Source organism: Manis javanica, chromosome 12 (assembly GCF_040802235.1).
Source record: "Manis javanica isolate MJ-LG chromosome 12, MJ_LKY, whole genome shotgun sequence".
Classification (NCBI taxonomy): Eukaryota; Metazoa; Chordata; class Mammalia; order Pholidota; family Manidae; genus Manis; species Manis javanica.
The window spans coordinates 11578748-11597745 of NC_133167.1; the positions used below are offsets into that span (position 1 = coordinate 11578748).

Below are 18998 nucleotides of genomic sequence, written 5' to 3' on the forward strand. Positions count from 1 at the left end.
GGCTTACACATAAACACATTTTATACTTAGATGTTAACTTTAACATGTTTAATATTTTACTTTGTACAGTTAATCTGAAAAAAGGAGAGAATATCATGAACACATACAAGATGTCAAACATGATAATTTTATATTTTATATTAATGATTACATAATTAAGCTCCTTGATGGCAGGAGCCACATCTCATTGACGGTTTAATTTCAAGTGTTTCAGAAATTTTTTTTTAATAACCAATAGACAAATTTCTCAGCAATGAACTGTTAATAATGGATTAATAAATTGTCCCCATTCTATATTTAGCTATTTATTTTCCCATGTAGGGGTTAATAATGAAAAGTAATATTACTGATACCATTTTTCTTCCCTTCTATTTATGTCTGGGACACAATGAATTGTGAATGTCTATTCTGTTCTACTTCTATTCCTTTGCAACAGTGAATTCTCTCACCTCAGATTACTTATTACTTAAATCGTAGGAATTTTTTTTTGCTTTCATAGGTAGCCATAATTAGTGTACAAGCTCTTCTCTATTTTAGGGAAGTGATTCACTTTAACCTAAAAGTTATATTCCAACTTCACTGTTTATGTACATTGTTTTGAAGTCTTAATTAGCTAAAACAATAAGCCAACATGGTGGTTTTATTTCATTAACTTAATAAATAACTTGCTCAAAAGAGTCAAACCAGATTGTGTGTGAGGACAAATCCTAAGCCAAAATGTAGTAAGAAAAATGTCTCTAGATTCTCCAGAAGCACTCAAAGAAAACTACTTGGGTCTTCAGTCTCTCTGGAGTCTCAGCATCACTATTTTGAAAAATGAAGTTGTGTCTAGTTGTACCCAGACAACTGTCATGTATCTGTGTAAATTCTTTAAAACTACACATTTTCATTTAGTAATGTTTTGTTTTGTTTCACTTTTCCAACGATTTTATACAGGCGGACATTAGCCTTCTTTTATACAAATCAATCACTTTGACATCAAACTTGATTCAACAGCATAAACATGGAAGAAAGGGTAGCAGTGTGTATTTAAAGACCTACTGTTGTATCTCAGAAGATGCTGGCTTCTGGCATTGGACAGAAAAGCAGGATTTGATTTCTCCTTTCCATCAACTCTAACAAAATTTGTCTCTTCTCTTGCTGACAGTCAATAAAATTCTGTTTCTATAAAATTTGCCATGAAAAGACCATTTTTCATAGGCATGAACACTTTCAACCTGATAACCATACCATGATATGATTTGTTCTTTTGGCACTGCTGAAAATATGAGCTTTATCATTCCATAGTGTTCTGGCTGTAGAGAGATTGTTTTATCATTTGACCAAATTCATAGATTGAAGTGCCCTGATTGATTGCCATCAGAGAGTAAACTTATTTTTCTTTCTATCCTAGTGGCCTCTTTTTCTCCACATACAGAAACACTACACAAAGAGGAAATTAATTATAGAATGGCTACACCACAATGGGCAGTTATATAGGCACAGAAATAACAGTTCTTGAATCAAATATCAGTGAAGCCACTTTTCTAGATCTTCCAATTACTTCCCCCTGAAGGCAAGATTTGGGAAAATTAAATGGAATTGGTTGCCTAAGGTCAGATTTTCAAAGAAGCTACCTTCCCAGAAGACAACTTGCTTAAATAGGGAACCTGTGAAACCTGGTAACAGTATAAATTTGGCAGAACAGATGGGGATGTCTGAATTCAACACAAATCACTTTAGTACCTGTTTCCTTCTTGAGAAGTGGCCAACATGAAAAAATACCTTCTAATTCAGAGAGATATGGGAAAGATAGCCATCTGAAAAATACACTTGCATGTTACTAACTGTAAGTGTCAAGGGGATTATCCAGTCATTACCATACTGAGCCTGAATATATATATACACACACACCAAGATCATCATAAAGATGCTGAGAATTGATATCTTAGGTTTGATTGATTGGCTTAACTATATATGGTCATTATGACTTAAATCACAATAACAATTCGGGCCATAAACACATTTTATTTCAATTCTGATTTTATCTGAACTCATTCCATCCATCACTCTTTAATTTGGACTCCATTGACTGTTGGATTTGAAACGTATCTATAACTGGTGAAACATGGCAGCAGAATTTATTTAAGCTACTTAGGATTGCTGCATGATTTTCTGGACTTTTGATTCTGTTTTTTTTTTTTAACCACCTTAGTAATTCAAGCAAAACCTGAAACTTCAGTAAGCATCTCATGTGTACAGTTCTCAGCACTGAGTTTTCATTCACGCATACGTGCACACACACAAAGGTACACGCTCCCAGTTACCTTTTTTCCTTATTCTTTCAGAATTCTAATTGGACATCAAAATATACATTAATTATAAAATATTAAAAAATTATTTTATACCATTTCGAAGTATTGAAAGGAACTATTACTGATAAAGCATTACTAGATTTTTAGCAATATAGATTACAAAAATTCCCTACCTTCTATTTATATTTGGTTTTATTGAGCAGCATTGTACTATTGCTGTCAAAACCCTTATAAGGAAAGCCACTATGACAATAACTTCAAACACATACCTTTTCTCTCAGAAATATAATACTAACTTGATTGTTAAAGAAGAATCACATACTGTCAATTTTAGGAAGCATAAATAGTAATTTGAATATACAAAATATATGTGATAGTTTCCTTTTTTATTCATCCATGGAAATATTTATATTCAACTAACAAGTTGCTGTTAAAAGATATATACGATTTGCTTAACTTAAATTTCACCACGACATAAAACTGAATCCCCCCATCCCCCACCCCCTGCATTTCCTGTTTCTTGCTTGAAGCAAAATATAATAAGTGGTCATAATTCTTTGGTCACGGTGTCATAATCAGTAAAAGTGGGTGTGATGATCATGTGCAGAAGATTACGACCCAAAAGTGTGGTGATACTTTGAAAAAAATGAATGAGAGATACTAATTCATTAATTGACCTTAATTTTGAGAAAGATTGGCATTTCATGTACTAAAATATGTGAACTCATCTGATTGAATGTTTATTTCTCATTTTCTAGGGTAAACAAACAAATACATTAAAAGTTACTTAAAAATAGTGACTGAAGCGGCTATAATGCCACTGGTCCCACTTTCTTGAAAGCAGTCTTGATGTTTAGCCTTTGATTCCTGTTGCTTCCATTGTCACAGTGAACCCTGGTCTCCTCCAATCAGGTCAATGATGCCAGGACACATACATGTCCCTAAAGTCATTTCTGAAGGAAATGTTTGCTGCTAGGATGTCCCAATATGTCCTAGTAACTTTCTTTATAGTTTGACTAACCATTGTTTAGTAATAAACGAGATTATATTGAAGAGAAATTTTTATAAAGCCAATGTAGCAAAAATATTGGTGTTGATGTAACATGGATGTCCAAATTAAGCATCATATTTGCACCTATTTCCCATCAACCCTTACAAATGTACAAAGCAACAGGCATTCTTAACGAATGATATCTGACTTCTACATTACTAGCACCAGATCATATATTATGTGGTTGAACATGATTTATAGCTGTGAGCTCTTGTAGAGAAGCTAAATGTGGGTGGACAAAAATAACATTTTAAATGCAAAAAATTAATAATAAAAGGCATCAAGGGATTACATATAAAAGAGATAACAAACCAGTTAATACCGAAATTATATCATATATTAAAACTCTTGATATTTCTGTAGTTTATATACGTATAATGTGTATTATTTCAGTTGTCACCCATAAACTAGTAAAATATGTACATCTTAATATCTTCTGGATTCAAAATAATCCAGGATAAATAAGTGTGCCTTAATTGCAAGGAAATATACATTTTATCTGGAATTTGCCATGAATAGGCACAGCTTCCCATGGATTTTCCAAGGGAAGTGCTGGCATTCCTTTCCAAACAGAGAAGATACATAACAGTTACTTATCACATGACCAAGTTGACTTCCTTCTTCATGTTTAGTCACGTGGAGCTCATGCCATCCTGTAAAGTCATATGGCAGTATCCCAGAATACCGTTTGCTGTTTAGAATAGGGTGGAGGACTGTACTTCTTTGCACCTGCATTCTTCTTCCAGCTGGGTAAGATAGGCATGCTATCCTGTTTGCAAAGGCCCTTTTCCGTTTTCTGTCTAGCCTTTATTTCTTTGCACAAGCAACGCTTTTTCTCAATCATCTCAAGCATTGTATGGTCTCCATGAAACCACTGCATGCATGCCACCTAGCAAAAAAGAAAGAGTGAATACAGAAGAAAAAACTGGCATGAAAGCAATTTTTTTTGCACTGTGCTAGCAGTTGATTTGAAAATGTCAGCCTTTCTATATCTTTGTAATTCTTACAGAGCAAAATTGAAGTACAGAAACTATAAATCAATTTTGTACTTAAATCAGTCAAATTATTATTAAACAATAATTTGGGTGAAAATATTTTTCTGATATGTTCTAAAAGTCCACAATAGAGAAACAAACCTTTCTTTAAATCACTTTAAGCAATTTGCCAAATATTTACCTATTACTTTCATGTTGATCCCATTCTCTCATAGGTCCCAATATGTCAGTATAATTGAATATGAATGCGATACGTTTTGGAGATTTTAGTGAACATTTTTACTCTTGAAACAAAATTTGGGTTTGTTTATAAGTAACACAGAATTAAGATTTTTTAATAATTTTTCTACCAAAATGATTTTCAGTGTGCATCTAATGCTTGGAATTTAAATGTTTAAATAATTATTTTACCAAAGAAGTTCAGCTACATTTTTGATGCTTCAGCAAATGTCTAATTTAGAATAACTGGCCTCTGCAATCATACTGACATGACCCCCAAAGAGTTCCAGCACTTTAGGGGAACAGATTGATTCATCAGGTCAATTGTCTATCAGAAGAAGATTCAGTACTAACTTGATATGGATTTACATACATACATTTCTGGACAGATAAATACTGTCTCCCTGTATACGTGACCATGTCCACCAATACTGTTCTTTAGAAGAGAGTCAGTGGGTTGAGTCTGTCCAGGATAGCACACAAGATAGCAATGTGATCATGTCATGAACCAAGGATGGGGAGGCCTCCACTTAACTGTTCAAGCAAATTCACTCTATGACTTGAAGGGTTAAACTAGTTCACTTGGAGTCACTGAATTTGACGTTTCAATCTTAGAATAGTAACCACAGTATGCTTTCTCTATACCAGATTCCATTTTAAGTCATTGGAACAGTTTAATTCATTTATTCCTCACAATGATGATGCTCTGAAATATGTATTATTTATTGACCCATAATGATGAGTAAAAGGAGACAGAATTGGCTACTTATTTAAGATTACAGAGCCAGTAAGTGGCAGAGTAAGGATTTGTAACGATTGCCTCTCCAACACTGTGCCTTTAACAACTATGCTACACTGATTCTCAAAGTATATGCAAACCTGGAAAGGACTGGGAAGATAAATTAGTAGAACACCACACCATCAAAGTACAGATGAGGAAGCTAAGACTTTAAGAAATCATAAATCTTGCCCAGATCCAGGAAAGTAGGCTTTTGTGTGAACAAGGCAAAATCAGATTCTCATGATTCCCAGTCCTTTATGAAGAGGGCAGGACCCACAGCTAGAAGACAAAGCTTCCATGCCTGGATGTGCCAAATTTCCCCGAGTAGCTCTACTTCTTGGTTTCTTCATCTAAATAATAAAATTGATCATATTTCAATCTCAGAAGCTGGTGTATGGCTTATATTGGATAATGAAGGTAGTCATTTTTAAAAATATTAAACCATTGTCCAAGTATTATTATTCTAATACCGACAAATATCTAGCTGTTTTCCATACCCGCTCTCTGCCAAGCATGCACAAAGGGCTTACTAAGTCCTCCCATCCTCCCTGAAAGTTAAGATTGGTCTGCACACTATAAGTAAGAATGCTGAGCCTCAGGAAGTTTAAGGAACTACATCAAGGTCGCAGCTTATTACCTGTGATACAGACCTTTTTCAAACTCACACTCCAAAGTGAATATTCTTTCTACCAAAGCATGTCCCATTTCCTAAATATTATCTAAAAATCATAATAGTAGTTATTGTTTTATGTACTACCACTTCCAGATGCTACTCAAAAATATATTTTATGGCTTAATAATTTTTAAAAAACTGCATATCAAATAAATCAAAGTCAATGACTTGAGTTGGGAGTCCAGAAGATGATACCCTCAGGTAAGTGTCCTGTATGTGCCTAATTGATATAAAATTGCTCAAAAGGATAGGCTGTGCTTTATGCCTTTTACTGTCCTCTAGTCCCTAGCCCAGGATGTTAGCCATAGATGTTCACTTTTTAAAGGAAAATATTCTAGATGTTTGTTGAAGTAACCTAACCAACAGGATTTTGTCCCAATAGGATATTGCCAAAGTGGTTTGGAAGTTTTTCAAAAGGGTTATCATATTTTATAACAATGATCTATGCAATAAAAATACAGTAACTCTATTTTGGTATAAATACAAGCAAAATTTATTGAGTGACTATAAACTGTTATAAATAGCATTTATAACACAGAATTCCCAGACAGGAGGCCCCAAATCTCATCCATCTCAGCAGCCCCAACATGCAGAACAGAGTCATTAAGCTCTCGGTAAGTTCTATGAGTAAAAAGAAAGCCACCATCACCATCATCAGTTTATGTTGCCTCTCAGAAAACTCTCCAGATAATTTTCTAGTCAAATCTCACTGGATTTTACACATTCCAATGAAACTGCAAAACCTCCAACCTTCTTTAAGGTAAGATATTCACAGCATCACTTCAATATTTGCATTGTACTTAGTTGTCCATAAAAACAGTAAGTCATCTATTACTTAACTTCCTTTAATATTTTAAGGGTGTGAATTAGTACTTGTGACTGAAAAATAATATTCCTGGATCACTCTGACAACATTGTCACCAATATATTTTGTAGGGGACACTATATTTCATACACATATAATTGCATTACATTATCTATAGTAGAAGTGTGTGTTTTCTGTCAATTATGCTATTCATTTATTAAGGATAATCAATTTCTCCAAAATATCTAAAAGAAGTTTAAGAATAAAGTTATAAAGTATAGTTTTCATATACTTTACATTTTTATTTTAAAATAATTATATGTCCACTTGACTTATATAATGGTTTAAACATTAATAGAAGAAAATAAACTCCCCTTTTTTTTTCAGACTAACTCTATAATATTGACCTGTCTTCCCTTGGTGGCCAGATGTATTGTCAATACAAATTTCATGAGAATATATTGCCCAATACATGAATGAGGGCTAGATATTCTAAGAGAATTCAATTATAGGTTGTTAGAAAATCGCCAATTCAAAATTTTTAATTACTATTTTAACAAATCTGCTGTGTCTTGTATAGAATCTTCTTATGTTAAATCTGCTCTCAAACATTTTTCTCACTTAAAATACCCAAGAAAATTATTACTATATTCAGATGAAATGAATGAATGTAGAATGTGATTCATTTAGGAAAAGACAAATCTGCTTGCGGTATTTACTTTTAAATGGTATGTGTTTGTAAATATTTCTTTCTGGAGGGTCTATATTCTTTTTAATTCCTGGAATTGAACTCCAATATTATTACTATGGTCATTTTCATGGTAGAATCCCTATGCTTAAAATCTGTCTAAAACCCACATTTCAGTCTGATAGTAAGATTCTGCGCTTCAATTCAGTACTTTGTACATAACAAATAATATGTTTAGCAATTATATGAAGTGTGTTAGCAATTTTTGGGTGGTCCCACAAAATATTTCATGGCTTTCCTATTTTTTGTTTCATCACCTAATTCTTCAAATCTGGTTATATTTAGCTGTAAAGTCCTATTCTACTTCACCCTGAAGTTGAAAGAACTCTGAGATATGACTTATGATACTAAGTATACATTGGGAGACAAGTATAAGACAATTATTTAATTCATATGAGCACACATCTCTTGGGCAATATTTTCATATTAACACAATTCAGCACAGGCAATATTCTTGGCTAATAAGTTGATGGAGATAAAATCAAGTGAAGCTCCTACTCAAAGAGGTGAAATATAAATCTCCATCCCTTAATTGTATGTGATACACAGTGACTTCTTTCCAAAGAATTCAGGATGAAAAAGAGAGAGAGAGTAAGTTAACAGAGAAACCTGTCAAACACTACCTACAGCAGACCAGGCGATCAACAGTTGTGATAGTGACAGTATGTAGGTAACCTTGACGTCAGGTGAGGAGAAAGGCACACTACGCCTGTGGTCTTCCTCCCAAAACTCTTTAACCCAGTGTAACCATGAGAAAAATATCAGACAATCCCAAACGGAGAGACCTTCTACAAAATACCAGTCCAGCAATCCTCAAAATGGTCCAGGTCATTCAAAATAAGGAAAATCTGAGAAACTGTCAAAGTCTACAGAAGGCAAAGCAGGCAGAATGACTAAAATTAATTTCTATGGTATCCTGGAGGGGATCCTGAAAGAAAGAAATAAGAACTAAGGAAGTCAAATGAATTTATAGGCATTAATAATAATGTATCAGTATTGATTCACTAGTTCTGACAAATATATACGCAGTAATGTAAAGTATTAACGAAAGGGGAAACTGTGGGGAGGTATACAAGAACCCTTTGTGCACTCTCTGTAGCCTTTCTGTAAACTTAGAAACTATTCTAAAATTCAAATAAAGAGTATATCTATATATAGATAGGTATCTATATATAGATATATATGTCAATCATATGAAAAGACCATATTCTTTCCAGATGCCAATTTTAACTGTATTTTTCATTCTTCAGATGGAAGCCACATGGTATAATGGACAGAGTTAAATGAATTCTTTGCAGTCCTGATTGTTGTGGGACATTGAAGTCGTGTATTTCTCTGAACTTGTTTGTATTTCCTACAAAAATTGTATATGTATAGGTACATAATTATATACATAGTATATATATATTTTCATGTACTTCATATGCTCATTTCATGTATATTGTACATACTTCATGTATTTATGTATATGAGTAGATACTTCATACTTCACATGGTTGTAAGAGACAGTGAACTAAGTAAAGCATGCAAAAAAGATGGGGAAAGTGTAAAGCCTCAGACATTGTTAATGTCTTACCTACTGATCCTTTAGGGCATCAAGAACAACATAAATGAGGAGTTTTTAATTCACTTCAATCATTACTTTCTCTAAGAAACAAAGTAAGTACTTCCTCATATTGAGAATATTTTTTCCAAAGAACAAAGGAATAGTAATACTATCTAATAATAAATCACCATATAATTTATTTAAAATATTCAATTTTCCAAAAAATGTAAATCATAAAGAAAAAATACTCTGAAATAAGCACTTGGAGCATTTCACCACTAAAGAAGATACCAGAATAAAATTGATAAAAGCATGCCTAATCTCAATGGCTTTTGATTTTTGTGCCTCATGGGTTAGCATGTGCAAGAAATAATAATTTATCAGAGATACAAGAAAGAACATTGAGCAAGTGCCTCACTCGCCTTGAAATAAAGTTCAGCTATGAGTCTTGAGACTTGTGCAACAAATTTAATTTCTTAAACAGCAAACCCAACACGACTTCTAACTTTCGGGTGCTTCAGGACGGCGGGAAATCTATCAGTTCCATATTGCTTGCTGTGTGCCAATTTCTCCAATCCGGTGAGCCCATTTTATGGAAATCATAATTTCTCTGAAAAAGAAGCTAGAGATACCAAATTTCTCTCGATTTTCTCTATTCCCTGCAGATTTCTCCAGGAGAGCATGGACAGCAGCAGTGGGGCACCAAGGAAGAGCAGGCAGGAGGGCCAGCTGATGTGATTCTAGAAGGGCGAGGTGACGAGCCACCTGCGCCTGTGCTGTCCCTGTCCTTAGGGGGCATGAGGTCAGCCAGAGGTGTTAGCGCTCTCACTGAAAACATTCTTCCTCTCCCATTTAGAGGGCAAAGAGATGGATTCTTTATTAACAAAACACATAAAGAATAAATATGGAAGTATCATGGCTTTTTATACAAATACTTCAAGATAATGAGCTGCAGTTGGCAAGCTACAATGCATTTCCCAAATACCCCACCGCCTGTTTTTGTACTGTCCACGCGCAAGAATGTTTTACCTTGCTGAATAGTTAAACAAAACACAAAAGAAGAGAATGTCATGACGTGAAAAGTGCATGAAATCCGAATGTCAGCTTCTGTTTTAAGCAGTACACAGACACACCCATTTGCTGCCACACTGACTTTGGCTGTTTTCGTGTTGGCCTGTTTTAGTTGGACAGAGAACATATGGCCCACAAAGCCTGAAATATTTGCTGTCTGGCCCTTTACAGAAAAAGTCTGCTAACCTCTCGGTAACTGACCAATGAACCCTTAAAATATGTATACTTTAGAACTTCCTACTAGAAGACCAAAAAGACCCATGTTAATATTAGCTCTATAAAGAGGGTTATAAAAACAGAATGAAGAGCATTGATCCAAAGGTGCTTACAATATTTTACACATCAAGTTTGGCCTATTAGTTAAATCAAAAGGGTGAGACTCAGAGTTGAAACTCGCTCTGAGAAATCATTTGGGCATGTTGACTACACATTTTACAATTTCATCATTATAAGGACAAGGAGGAATGCTGGAATTAAAGAAAGTGGATAATATGGTTGAAATTCTCTAGATAAGAGATTTCATACAAGGTCAACCCCTTCTTTTTATACCCCTACATGATTATTTGCTTTTCTGTGATGTGTCGCTGTGAGGACTCAACTTCAATATAAAAGTTGCTTTGAGAGCTTGTTTAAAAAGGATTTTAGTGAACTATGTTTTCTTTCTTTCCAACTATATTTTAGGAAGAATCAGTCAGCTTTGCATAGTACAGCACCAATGCAAGCCCTCAATAAACCTTCTGAAACCGACAGAACACAGAGACAGAAGGGTTACAATTATCTGCACTTGCAAATTCACTGATTGGTCTATTACTTAGTTATCAAATAACAAATGATCAAATCCATGTTACTTCATCATTACACAGAAAAAAAAAAAGAAGTCTTTCTTTTTGAAGGCATAAGGCTTTCCCTGTTATCTATTTTTAAATAATTGATATTTTGAAAGCGTATAGAAGGAACCCAATATCAGAATATTTTCTGTGGTGGTAAATGTTTAAAGATTATAGTCAAATAATCCATGTGCCTTCATAATTACCTATAATCACTTTATATTCAACTTTGAAAGTGTAAATTCAAAGTCAGGAAGATGATTCTGCACTTTTTTTCTCTTTTTTTTATGAAAGCCAGAATGGAGCTCTTTGAATATATAATAGTGTGCAATACCAAAAAACAAACAGAAAACCCCCACAAAACCCAGATAATATAAGTGTACAATGCCAAGTAAACACATCATGTGTGCAATACAACAAAAGCAGGAACTTTTAGGGCCCAGATTGGACCCTGGGCTTTTAATCTCACTTTGATGATGATGTACAAAGTACCTTGTTTTCTTGCCTGAAATATTGTGAGAATTAAAGATTATATATAAAATGTTTATAACTTTTGACTCTAATGATATTATTTGAAATAATAGCACCTTGGGTATAGCTTTTTCTATAGTCTTTTGTATTTCCTGTATTTTTTCATCATCTTTAACTCTGATCTATTGATCAGATGCTTTTTTAATTATTCCCTAGTAATCAAATCCTCTCTCACTTATTGGCCATGTTGACTCAGAACCTATGTTTTATAAAAGAATTATTAAACAAGTTTATAGCTGAGGCAAGAACTGGAACTACAGTTTCGATTTCAGATGTCTAAATGTAACTTTGAGATACAGATATCGTTACAACATGAGAACCACACTTTGATTTCACAGTTGCTTTTGAATGTAACATCATGCGTATACATTAATTCTTGCCCTTCTTTTCCTAGATCTGAAGGTCCCTCTTGGTATACAATCTCCACTAGGCACAGAATGAGAAACATCATATGTTGGTATTTTAAGCCATATATACTATTTATTTTTATATATCTGTGATCACTTACATATCAATTGTGTAAAACACACTCATCAAAAAGATTTTAAAATTGTAAGTTAATAAGCCTTAGTATTATAAAGCTATAAAGACAAAATGGAGTTTCAAGTTAATGTCGACTACTCATTTTCTCTGCTTGCAAAAGGAGAAAAACACCCAACTCATCAGTTTTATGGTGATGTCCTTGAATCAAGACCTGGTCACAAGTTACCTCCAAGGGCAGAGGTTGGATTTAACTACCGTGCTAAACAGGGCCTTAATTAAACCAATCTTAAGCCCTTTTGGTACACTGTGCATCTTTCTTTTAGAACAATTCTGTTTTGGGGTGCATGTTTGATTTCCTACCTGCTGAGGAGACAGTATAATATGGACAAAATGGATAACATGACCTGGTTTTGCTATTTATTAATTGTGAGATCTGGGACAAATCACTTAACTTTTCTGAGACCTTGCTTCTTTACTTATAAAATAAAAATAATAAGACCTCAGGTTTGTTGGGAAGATTGCACCTAATAATTTTGAATCTATTACAGGTTTATTCAAAAATACATTACCCAAAAAATATAAGCTCCTTTATGTCCAGTAGACTGGGAGTTCTTTGAAGACAGACGCTCTGTTCTTAATCCTCACATCCTTAGCCTTTAGCACAATAGAAGGATGTAATAAATGTTCATGCAATGAATGAATGAGTGGACAAATGGGTGACTGGAAATCTATGTGTTTTCAGGAAAGGAGCTCTTGAAATTTTGATTCAATGAATGATTTTATTCCACTTTGGCTCAACTGAATTCAAGAATATTCCAAATTGCACAAGTGAAAAAAATATTTCCCAGGATTTTTCAACCCCAGGAGGTATCTAACCTTAAACTCAGCCCTCAATTCCACATCAGTCATAATCTGGGTTTTCTACAGTTCAGAACACCTCCCTTGGACTCTGAGGTCTCAAGAATTCAAATCCTTTGAATTCTGGGGTCTCTCAATCCTTGGCCCTTTGGCTTAAGTTGACAAAACCTGTTTCCTAAACCTTACATGCATTCAGCCTCCCTTGGGAGTTTGTTAAAATGCTAACTTTGTATCTACCATTCCCAGAGATTCTAGATTCTGGGGAAGGTGGGTCTCAGGTAACTACATTCAAATGGTCCTAAAAGCAATAAATTCTACTTCAGAAATGCTTCTCAAATCTGTCATCAACCTTTACATTCCTAATGTTGTTTTCTTGGTGCAGTTTCTGGGCTATTGAGCTTGCCTCTAGAGTGACACTTCCGTGGGGCCACTTCTAATTCACCATCCAAACTTCTGCCCAAGTGTCCTCTGTGGAGCCCCTATAAAATCATATTCAATGGCTCCCCATTACCTGCAGAAAACAGTTAATGCTCCAGATCCATCACAGTGAGCCTCAACATTGTCTTTCTGGCTGATTTATTTTACTCCATCCATTCACTTCATACTCCAGACATATCTGATTACTCATAACTCACCAACACCACAGGCCCATTACTTTCTCCCATTCTGTAGCTCCAGCTGTTTTTCCATTCTAAAACTCTCTGGGAGAGAGAGTTGCAGCCTCTCTTCCCAACAGCCTCGTTTTTCATGTAAAATCCCATTTATGTTTTTAAAGTTTAGCTAATTGTAGCAAGAAAGCATTCTGGGACCCTCTATGAATTCTGAAAGGCGTGCTTACTGCTGGCCTACCGTTCAATCATTCATTCATTACTTCCTGAGGTCAGAAGACCTCTTACACCAAGCTATGAGCGTTGTATATATTATGAATTTTGCACAAGATTCTGAAAACAGAGATCTTGTTTATGTAATTTTTTTGTAGCCCTAGAATCATAAGTCAGTACCTGCAAACAAGTCCCACTGTGTTTTATATAGTTACAGCTTCCTTGAAACAAAGTTTGAATAGTTTGAGAGGTAGATGTTTTCACTACTTTTTCCTGATTATAAAAGTAATATATGTCTATGAAATATGGATAAGAGTAATATAAATAAAAATCATTTGTGATACCACCACACAAGAAGTTGAGTATATATATATATATATATATATATATATATACACCTTGGTATATATTATTAGGAGTATATATTATTAGTATACATTAATATATACTATTAGGATATATTAGTTTATAATTAGTATATATTATTCCTTACATATAAATCAGAATAATCATAACATAGACATGTAATAATTATATATGTATGTATATATAAATTATATCTTTTTCAAAACTTGTGATTATGCCATATATCAAATTTCACATCCTAGCATTTTTCTCATTATTATAATTATACTTTCAGATACATTTTTCAAGACATGATAATAAAAACAAACTATTCAGTATGAATGTCTTTATTTAGCCATTTTATATTTGCTCACATTTGGCTGGTTTTCATTTTTTAAATGTTGTAAGTCATGTTTCAATACTTTATGATTTTTTTCCCCCTAGAAATCTAAACAAACAATATTTCCTAGTAGAATAGTTAGAACATTTTAAGGCTCTTGATACAGATATAGTCTATTCGTCTTCCAGAAAAGTTAAAACATTTTTCCATTCCCATTTACCACATCTTCATTAGAATAAGTTGTTACCAAAAAAAAAAAAAAAAAAGAAAAAAGTAAGCAAAAACAACTTTGTAAATTTTGGGGTCTAAAAGAAGCCTTTGTTTCAACATTTGATGTTATTAATAATGAGTTGAATGAGCTTGAATTTTTCCCAATTGTTTAATAACAGGAGACCCATAGTCTTAGTTTTTTCTTTTATTTCCTAATGAGGTGGTGGTTTTATTCATAGTATATAATTTTTTTGTAAACTTGGGTATTTATATTTTGCTGTAATAATTTCCAATGTTTAACACTTAATAATTAGTTGTTTATGTTAGTACAAATAGATGTTTCAAATTTGTACATAGTCAAATCAATTTATTTTTTCAGAACTACTCTATTTTTTATTCTTTAAATTTCCTGCCTTTTTGATAACCTGTAAGTATAATTCTTTATATTTTTCAAGGCTTCTGGTTTTGTTGGGCTCTTTAACTCATCTTTTACTTAATTTTTAAAAAATTCCTCTTTGTTGCCAGATGTATGTTGCTTAGGAAGGGAAAATATATTTAATTAGAAAAATAAGACAAAAGATAAAACAACGAAAGGACAAATTTTATTTTTTAATTCTTCATGAGCTGAGAATCTACTTTTATTTATTTCAAATATTTAATTTGATCAATTGTTCAAACACATATTTATCAGTAACAATAGCTGTCATATTTGAAATTCTGTAAGTAATTCTGTACTATAATTTCATTTTATGACATAATAGCTGGTGTGAAACTCAATCATTAGAATATGCATATCAATTCTACTTTAAGAAAAGGAATGTCAAAATTGAAAAACTGTTTCCCCCTTTCAAACTGCTCTGATGTGATAGTTACCTATTTGAAACATAAATCTATTCCAGTGAAAACATATACATAACTAATTAGCCTTTTACCGATCAGCGTTTATTTTCCTACCTCAAATGATGTACATTTTGGACAGATACAGTCTTCTAGGTTGGAACATAGGAAAGTCTTCTAAAGTGTGTCACTTAAGAAAATATTTAACAAGTGTTTCAAAGAATCATTATACTTCATTAAAAGAAAATAAAAATCCATGTGGAAGACTATCTGGAAGCCTATCACATGCACAAATACATGTACACAAATTCATTAACATATGTATGCATGAATGTATAAAAGTATATGTCACACAGTACTTCCATGTAATTACGTATACATGTATGAATGTAACATACATCTATGAGTAAATTATTAAGACTTTCTATAGGTTTCCTGATTATCATGTTGTTAAAAATATAAAATAAAGTTTTGCTGAAGGAATATATGTGTCAGTGATGTCACTGAAGAAAAAAAATGGTTGCCTAAAGCTAATAAAATCTTGAGATTCTAAATTAGTATCAAGGAATGATATCAAAACTTTCTTGAATGATTTTATAGAAGTTCTGAAGTAAGTTAGCAAGTTATATTCACCTTTGATGAAGTGGCTTTGGGGTAAAGGATTGTCACAATCTGAGTAATAATCATAACAACATCAACAGTGTAATAAGAGCAGCAACAATGAGCAAGGCCCTGTGTGATCACTCCAACTACATCATTTCATTGTAGCCTCCCAAATGACCCTGGTGGTCACTATTTTCTAGATGAGAAAAATCAAGTTCAGAAGAGGTTGCAGGTCATTCATCAGTCTCTGGAGACAGGTTTCACACTGGTCATCACAGGGAATTATCGATACAGCAGAACACAGTAACCTCCCTCCCCTGGTAGACCCCGGATCTGTAGTTCCGGTTCCTTGCCTCTAATCCACAAGAATACACTCACCAGGCCCTAAAATATTTTCACCAGATTATCTTCAATATCTCAGGGTAGAACTGCAAAGGTTGAACTGCCCTTCACATTACCTCCCTCCTGGCTTCCTTCTTGAGTAAATGACTACTAAAACATTGAATGGATGGAGCACCCTGAAAGGTGTGTCCAAGTGGTGAAGAACAACAGTCCCAGTGACAATAAGAACAATGACCCTGTTCTTGCTATGGAAGAATAGGTCTATGTCACCTCACCTGCCAATGGTTTCCTCACTGGTAGTACTTTCATATGACTGTGGGCTGAGAATACATGACCTGCTCTGGTACTGCACCAGGGAAGCCCCTCTGAAGATATTTTTCTTTTTATTTCATCAACCTCAAATGAAATTCATGTCAACAAACACCTTTCTTCTCAGTTTCATGGTAGCAAACAATATAGTGATCCTCCTACCTTTATTTATGTTTCTCCAAGTATAATTTGGTCTCTTGACTGAGTTACTCGAAAGTGTTAGCTGGTTCATGAGTTGCATCAGAAGAAAAAGTAAAAAGCTACGTATGGGAAAAAGGCCAGGGACGGCTTCCATACCACCAAGAAAGAAGACGCTCATTCTTTTAACGAAACCATCATTTCACAAATTCTTTGCTGTAGCAGATTTTTAGAAAAGAATAAAATTTCTATGTCTAGAAAACTGAAGGTCTTTTAAACATTTAAAATGCATCACAATTTAATATTATAGGACGACAAGTAAATGCAAAAGCAAGTTGTCAGCCCAGGACATTAACTTTGTATCTCTTATGAACAAATGCAAACTGGCAATTGTATGTAATTTAGCTCATGTTCTCTGGTAAAAGACTGATGAAATATACAATGGAAACCTATCTATTCAATAACCCACCATCCATGTAGGCATGAGTAACACGATGTTGGCATCTTTATTATGTATACAGAGCGCATATACAGATATAGTAAGTGGATTCTTCTGTGTAAGGATACAGAAAAATGCAATGACTGAGAAATAATTATTGCATTGCATGAGAAAGGTTTGTTTTGTGATATAAAACTGTCAAGTAAAATAACCTTAAAATATTGCTGGATTAAAGTTTGTATAAAGTTGTGACAGACATCTAATAGAAGTGTAAGTGATATATGATATTCATGCATCAAAGTGCAAGATGAGGCTTTTCAGAGGAAAGCTGATTCATGCCCAAATATTAAAAAAAGTATCACTATGCCCATAGGCAGGACCATGTATAATCTTAAAATCTTCATATATATATATATGTATATGTATACACACGCACACACACATAAATATATTTCTTGATTTGGCTTTTTGTTATTCTATGTTTATAAAGTCTTTGCCCTTGGAAAGTAAAAAAGGCCATAGAAAAATTGTGATACATGTTTCCCAATAAAGAAGACACAACATATTCCTCAGCAATTAAACCTGATAATGACTTCAGATATAATTTCAGCGGCTAATTGATTAAGCTAATTATTTGTAATAAAGGAAAATAAAAACCTCTGAGTGAGTTTTGGAATTAATCTATGTTTTTAAATGAGCAGGAAGTTCATAAGTAGAATGCCTTAAAGGGATATTCCCTGAAGGAGCAAACAGTACTATGAGATAAAATTCAATTATAATAAGTGTATTGACGTTTTTCACTGAGTATATTCTCTTAATCGCTTATATTAGCATTAATTTAATTTCAAATTTTATTTCATTGCAAAATATTGGTTTTTAATAGTGCATATGGACCTAACCAAGGATAAATTAATGAGACTTCCATCTCAGTAAACATTTTTTTATCTAGCAAGAGAGAAGGAGGGAGGTTCATAGGCAATCTGAATATGCTCTTCTGCCAGGAACAGACTTCAATCATCATTGGAACAGCTAACAATCATTTTTAGTTCTTCTAACTTTGCACAGAGATGGGAAAGTACATAAAATAATTTTTTTTTCTCCACTAGAATGTATTGTATAATATGAGCTTAACTTTGTCATAGAAGGAGAAACACCCTGGCAATCACAATAATTCAGTGCTGAAGCTAGCTTTGCTGTTTACTAGCCCTCAGAATGTCACTTCACTTGCCTGGGCCTAGGGCAGAAAGGGCCAGACTGAACACATCATGAAATGCAGGGCCGCGACAGACTCACAGGTATGTTCTCTATAAACTGCACTGTATTTTAAGTTTTGAGCCAAGGTGAAAAGAAAACCTTAAAAGACAGAGAGAGAAACTGGGGGAGTTGAGGGTGAAGGCAAGAGTGCCTTGATTTTGGCTTCTCTTAAAAAATCAGAGAAACATGGTAACAAGTGGCTGGAGGTGAGTTTTCTCTGCCCTCTTTAAATAGGCCTGTTTTTCTAGTTCAACCTTTTCCCCACTGAAAGTTCTTAGGCAAAGTGCCAGTTGCTATTCACTTCATACAGTAGAACAGTATCTTTGGTACTGTTGATTCTATCAAAGTGGGAAAGTACTCACATCCAGTGCCTCCTAGGCAGCTGCAGGCACTGGGTTCTGGGTCTCTCTAACTGCACCATCTAAATAGATTGCTTTTCATTCTGTGATTCCATGTCTGAGCCACACTGACAGAAAGC

General features: G+C 33.9%; 1 protein-coding gene across 2 annotated transcripts in view; it reads right to left on the reverse strand.

Moving 5' to 3' along the window:
* Positions 1-132: 132 nt before the first annotated feature.
* The window catches only part of NYAP2 (neuronal tyrosine-phosphorylated phosphoinositide-3-kinase adaptor 2), a 245473-nt gene continuing 226607 nt past the window's right edge, over positions 133-18998 (reverse strand). For both annotated transcript variants that reach the window (XM_036997806.2, XM_073218042.1), the window contains one exon: positions 133-4234. In XM_036997806.2, coding sequence (XP_036853701.2) covers positions 4007-4234 — 228 coding nt within the window. In that variant the 3' untranslated portion in view covers positions 133-4006. The remainder of the gene's footprint in view (positions 4235-18998) is intronic.